Below are 6,776 nucleotides of genomic sequence, written 5' to 3'. Positions count from 1 at the left end.
TGACCAGGATGGTCTCGATCTCTTGACCTCGTGATCCACCCGCCTCGGCCTCCCAAAGTGCTGGGATTACAGGCTTGAGCCACCGCGCCCGGCCTAATTTCGTATTTTTACTAGAGACAAGGTTTCTCCATGTTGGTCAGGCTGGTCTCGAACTCCTGACCTCAGATGATCTGTCCACCTCGGCCTCCCAAAGTGCTGGGATTACAGGTGTGAGCTACCACTGTTATTCCACTTTAACAGAAAAATCAATACCTGAAGTCATTATGGTCATATTAGCATGTTATAAAAATGAAGCACAACAAAAGTTGGAACCTTCTCTTCTCTCAATCAAGTGATAGAAAGCAAGGCTGCTCTTGTCTTTAGGGCAGTACCTACTGCCTATGACACGTTACACACATTTAAGGATTCAGACCTCTCAACAGCCTCATGGGGATGGTATTACAAATCTCTCCAGTAATTGATACCACCTTATAAAAGAAATATGAAAACCTGGTCAGGCATGGTGGCTCATGTCTGTAATCCTAGTAATTTGGGAGGCCAAGAGAATAGAGAAACCCCATCTCTACTAAAAATACAAAATTTTTGGTGGCACATGCCTGTAATCCCAGCTACTCAGGAGGCTGAGGCAGGGGAATCACTTGAACCTGGGAGGCAGAGGTTGCCGTGAGCCAAGATTGCACCATTGCACTCCAGCCTGGGCAGGAGTTCAAGGCCAGCCTGGGCAACATAATGAGACACCCATCTCTGCAAAAAATTTAAAAATTAACCCAGGGTGGTAGTGTATGCCTGTAATCCCAGCTATTCAGGAGGCCAAGGCAGAAGAATCCCTTGAGCCCAGGAGTTCAAGGTTGCAGTGAATCATGATTGCACAACCGCATTCCAGTCTACGTGACAAAGTAAGACGCCATTTCAAAAAACTCAAGTACTCCTTGAGTTTTAAGGGCACAGGAGGACACCCATTGCCTGACAACCAAGGTTCTTCTTTTTTTTGAGATAGAGTCTTGCTATGTTGCTCACGTTGGAGTGCAGTGGTGAGATCTCAGCTCACTGTAACCTCCACCTCCTAGGTTCAAGCAATTCTGGTGTCTCAGACTCCCAAGTAGCTTAGACAACAGGTGCCTGCCACCACACCTGGCTACTTTGTTTGTATTTTTAGTAGAGACAGGATTTCGCCATGTTGGCCAGGCTGGTCTTGAACTTCTGACCTCAGGTGAACCAGCCGCCTCAAACTCCCAAAGTGCTGGGATTACAGGCATGAGCCACCGTGCCCTATACCCAACGTTCTTTCCTTTAACCCATGTCACACTACCAGGCAGAACAGCAAGTGCTCCTGACTTGTAAGTACTCACCTGAGCACATCTTCTGGATGTTTCTGTTGTAGTCTCTTCCCCAAACCAAATCCAAAGAAGCACACAGCAAACATGGGGGTGACTCCGATGATAGGAGCAGCCATTCCCCGATATAGTCCCGTGATGCCCTGTAAGGAATCACAGAAGCAGAAGCTGTTTACAGACACCACCGCCTTTTAAATAAGTGAAAGAGGAAAGCAGTGTGTCCTCTAACCTGTGGATTCCTTTACCTCTTCTTGAAGCAAGGAGCACTTTAAAAGGAGAAAACTGCCAGGTGCAGTGGCTCATGCCTGTAATCCCAGCCAGCCTGACCAACATGGTGAAACCTCATTGCTACTAAAAATGCAAAAAATCAGCTGGGCATGGTGGCACATGTCTGTACTCGGGAGGCTGAGGGAGAATTGCTTGAACCCAGGAAGCAGAGGTTGCAGTGAGCTGAGATTGTGCCACTGCACTCCAGCCTGGGTGACAAAGTGAGACTCCATCTCAAAAAAAAAAAAAAAAAAACAGGTGTGGGGGGGGGGCGACCAAAAAAAACATTTTTTAAAAAGGAAGAAAATTCCCCACATTTATCAGAAATAATTGTCCTCTTATGCACTGCTAGAGAAATTGAAGGCAGTTTCCATTCTCAAAGGCAATCTGTTTTTGTTTTTTGGGTTTTGTTTTGTTTTTTTCAGATGGGACCTCACTCTGTCACCCAGGCTGGGGTGCAGTGGTGTGATCACAACTCATCGAAGCCTCAACCTCCTGGGCTCAGGTGATCTTCCCACCTCAGCCTCCCGAGTAGTTGGGACGACAGGCACGTGCCACCATGTCTGGCTAATTTTTGTATTTTTTGTAAAGACTGGTTTTGCCATGTTGCCCAGGCTGGTCTCGAACTCCTGGGCTCAAGTGATCCACCTGCCTTGGCCTCTTAAAGTGCTGGGATTACAGGTGTGAGCCACAGCATCTGGCCAGCAATCTGCCAATATGTAGCATATCCTTTTACCTGGAAATTTTTTGTATGGAAAATCTATTGCAAGGAATTTATTCTAGGGAAATACTCAGAGGTATAAAAAGAATAACTTCAGACATTTACAAGGTACCAAAATTTTGGGGAAAAAACCAAAAGCTGCCAAATAGGAGATAAATTATAAACTCCATAAATGGAGTCACATGGCTATGAAATCACATTGTAACATGAGAAGAGATTACTAAGTGAAGAAAAAAAATACAGGCTACAAAACAAGATATACATGTAACAGCTGGAGCTGCAAAAAAAAAAAAAAAAAAGAAAGAAAGAAAAAAAAAGAAGAAAGAAAACAGGATATACAATGTGATCTACCTTCTTTGGGGTAGGATTACAAGTGATTAAGAAAATGTTTTATAGGCCGGGTGCGGTGGCTCAAGCCCGTAATCCCAGCACTTTGGGAGGCCGAGGCGGGTGGATCACGAGGTCAAGAGATCGAGACCATCCCGGTCAACATGGTGAAACCCCGCCTCTACTAAAAAATACAAAAAATCAGCTGGGCATGGTGGCGCTTGCCTGTAATCCCATCTACTCAGGAGGCTGAGGCAGGAGAATTGCCTGAACCCAGGAGGCGGAGGTTGCGGTGAGCCGAGATCGCGCCATTGCACTCCAGCCTGGGTAACAAGAGTGAAACTCCGTATCAAAAAAAAAAAAAAAAAGAAAATGTTTTATATTTTCCAGGTATTAAGATGAGATTTTTGTTAGGACTGCAGAGCAATTTTCACCAGTACAGTCTGGTAATGAAAGGGAAGATGGGCCTGGGTAGCATAGTAAGACCCTGTCTCTACAAAAACAAATAAAAAACAAAAGTTAGTCGAACATGGTGGCATGTGCCTGTAGTCCTAGCTAATCAGGAGGCTGAGTTGGGAGGATAACTTGAGCCAAGGAGTTCGAGGCTGCAGTGAGCTATGATCTTGCCACTATACTCCAGCCTGGGAGACACAGTGAGACCCCAACTCTAGAAAAAAAAAAAGATTGCTTATACCCATTACTGGGGGAAAAAAAAGAGAAAGAAAGTGAATATGGAGTAACCAATAAATATTTAGACAGACAAATACATAAATACCCAACCGAACAAGTTAGTAAACAAGGAGGAAGATTCAGGACCTGGAAGACCAGGGGGCCAGTCCAAGAGAGATGAAGTGGGTTTCTAGGATGCACTGGGTGCAGTGGATGTGGGATGCAGTCAGTTCACAAGGTAGTAGAGGACTTCAAAAGTGATGTTTCCAAGAAAATAGAACAAAGCCAGGTGCAGTGGCTCATGCCTGTAATCCCAGCACTTTTGGAGGCCAAGGCAGGCAGATCACGAGATCAGGAGATCAAGACCATACTGGCTAACATTGTGAAACCCCATCTCTACTAAAAATACAAAAATTAGCTGGGTCTGGTGGCACATGCCTATAATCCCAGCTACTCTGGAGGCTGAGGCACAAGAATTGCTTGAACCAGGAGGTGGAGGTTGCAGTGAGCTGAGACGGCGCCACTGCACTCCAGCCTGGTAACAGAGCTAGACTTCTACTCAAACAAACAAACAAACAAACAAAAACAGACCAAAACAACACACACTGGCTGGAAGAACAGAAAATAACTCCCTAACCAGTGTAGCAAACCAAACAGAAAGGTGTACTACAGACATTTAGGATATAGAATGACAGAGACAGTCATTCAAAGAAAAACAAACAAAAGATTTAACACAATTATTAATCCAATTCCAAGGGAAATGAAAAGTTACACAAGGAATGGAATGCACATCACAGCACATACTTAATTAAGAGAAAAATATACATAAAGTTGTAGTCATGAAAATAGTGAATTAGATTAAACCATAAAGGGTGATAAAATCATGAAAGGGCAGGGCAGAAGGAGGGGATAGGGAGTGTAAATATAAATTAGGTGAAAATATAAATATAAATATAAATAGGGAGTGTAAAATATAAAATAATCCACCACAAATAGGTAGCTAAAAAAATATAAACATGTATAAAATATAACAGTAAATGTATATTATATAGATAGGTGGAAATAGCATAAACAACTGAAAAAAATTGAAAGTAGTTGCCTCTGGAGAATGAAGGAAAGAGATAAATATCACTTTGTTACTTTGTTATTAGCTTCTCAGTAACAAAAGAAGTGCCTGTATCAGGGCCTGTAATCCCAGGTACTCAGGAGGCTAAGGTGGGAAGATCACTTAAGCCTAGGAGTTCAAGACCAGCCTGGGTAAAATAGCAAGACTCCATCTCAAAACCATTTGTTTTAAATAAATACAAAAATTTTTTAAAGTTGCTTCTTATAGAGAGTAGCAGGAGAATCAGGGTGAGGCTGCACACTGGGAGGGCTCCACAGACCCAGGCTGAACAACCTGCCTCACTGCAGACCCTGGGTATCCAAACTTTCTTTTCAGGATCAAAGGGGTACAGCTGTCCCTGTCAGCATTCCTCCTAATTCCTGCAAAGGTCTAAACTGGAGGCTGCAGGTAGACTCCAAGCATAAAGTATAGAGGCAGTAAACGGGAAAATGACAGAGATCTGAGGAGGATCTACAAAAGTAGCATATGACAAAGTCCGTTCAAAGCCATTCCCACGGCTCTCCATATGAGCTAAAAGGATTACACGTCCTGAGAGGCTAAGTCCACTCCTCCTGAACAACTGGTCTAGTCTTCCTTCCATTAGAATGGCTCACCTAGTTCCATATAGCACAATGTACAGACCGCTGCCTAGCAGCTTCAGAAAGCAGAAAGCTCAAATCTGGCACAGCAAAAATCAGGACATGCACAAATATGGACTAAGGAAGCCTATTCAATTCTTCAAGGAGTTGGGTTTCTACAAGACATTCTCAGCAGGACTCCAGGACCCAGCACATGGCCCACTCCAGGCAGGTACTCAATAACATCTAATACCAAGGGGTAGATAAGCCTATTTCAGTAAGGGTAAAGGATTTTGAGTGGACCTGAAGCCTAGGGCCCCCATCAGACACTGATCAGACTCCACCCCAGCACCAGAGATGTAAGGAGGAGAGGCTTAAAAAAGAAAGGGCAAGGCCAGGCAAGGTGGCTGACACCTGTAATCCCAGCACTTTGGGTGGCCGAGGCAGGTGGATCACAAGGTCAGGAGTTTAAGACCACCCTGGCCAACATAGTGAAGCCCCACCTCTACTAAAAATACAAAAATTAGCTGGGTGTAGTAGTGGGCACCTGTAATCCCAGCTACTTGGGGGGCTGAGGCAGGAGAATCACTTGAACCCAGGAGGCAGAGATTGCAGCGAGCCGAGATCGCACTACTGCACTCCAGCCTAGGCAACAAGCAAGACTCCATTTCAAAATAAATAAATAAATAAAAATTTAAAAAGATTTTCCTTCTACAGCCAAGTCCTACAGGAATCCTGGGAACAACTTCTCCAAGGTTGAGCCCATCACTTACCATCAATCCCCCACTTTTATCTGGATGACAACTACTTAGTTTTTGTATATTTAATCAAGTCTATAAATGTAGAAAGTATAATAGATTTATATGAAAGTTATATTTTAGGAAGCAAAGGAAAAGATCTCAACAAGGTCTTTAAGGCATGTGTTAATGAAGTTATTTGTTATTATTATTATTATTTTTTATTTTTGAGACAAGAATTTCGCTTTTGCTGCCCAGGCTGGAGAGCAATGGCATGATCTCAGCTCACACCAACCTCTGCCTCCCAAGTTCAACTGATTCTCCTCATCTCAGCCTCCCAAGTACCTGGGATTACAGGCATGTGCCACCATGCCCGGCTAATTTCTTGTATTTTTAGTAGAGACAGGGTTTCACCATGTTGGCCAGGTTGATCTCAAACTCCTGACCTCATGTAATCCACTTCCCTTGAACACCCAAAGTGCTGGGATTACAGGCATGAGCCACCTCAGCCAGCTGAAGCTATTTATTAATGATAATAAATATAATTAGTACTTAATCCTTTTTAAAAATCATGTTTTTGCCATATATATGTATATTATGTATATATATATATGTATATGTGTGTATATATATACGTATATATATATATACACACACACACATATATATATAAAATAATAACTCCAAAGCAATTTAATGTCTCTGTCTAGGGAAACTGGAGACTCTGATGACTTCTCTCACTGTTTCTAGGACTTGCTGACTTTTCCTTTAGACTTCATTCACATGCACTTCTGACATGGATCTCTATCAAACTGACTGAGCCAGATGCAGGTGTATATTTTCTTTTCTCGTTTTCTTTTTTTTTTGAGACAGAGTTTCACTCTTGTTGCCCAGATTGGAGTGCGATGGTGCAGCCTTGGCTCACTGCAACCTCTGTCTCCTGGGCTCAAGTGATTCTCATGCCTCAGCCTCCCAAGTAGCTAGGACTACAGATGCGCACCACCATGCCCAGCTAATTTTTGCATTTTTAGTAGAAAT

At 43.2% G+C, this 6,776-nt stretch overlaps 1 protein-coding gene across 1 annotated transcript in view; it reads right to left on the bottom strand.

The window, feature by feature from the left end:
• Positions 1 to 6,776, bottom strand: part of SLC25A20 (solute carrier family 25 member 20) — a 43,544-nt gene that overhangs the window by 25,074 nt on the left and 11,694 nt on the right. Inside the window, exon 3 of the mRNA XM_017509604.2 lies at positions 1,350 to 1,477. Within this exon, the coding sequence (XP_017365093.1) occupies positions 1,350 to 1,477 (128 nt within the window). The remainder of the gene's footprint in view (positions 1 to 1,349; positions 1,478 to 6,776) is intronic.

This window comes from Cebus imitator, unplaced genomic scaffold (genome assembly GCF_001604975.1).
Source record: "Cebus imitator isolate Cc_AM_T3 unplaced genomic scaffold, Cebus_imitator-1.0 Scaffold0, whole genome shotgun sequence".
Lineage (NCBI taxonomy): Eukaryota > Metazoa > Chordata > Mammalia > Primates > Cebidae > Cebus > Cebus imitator.
This window is presented reverse-complemented; position numbering and strand designations above follow the sequence as displayed.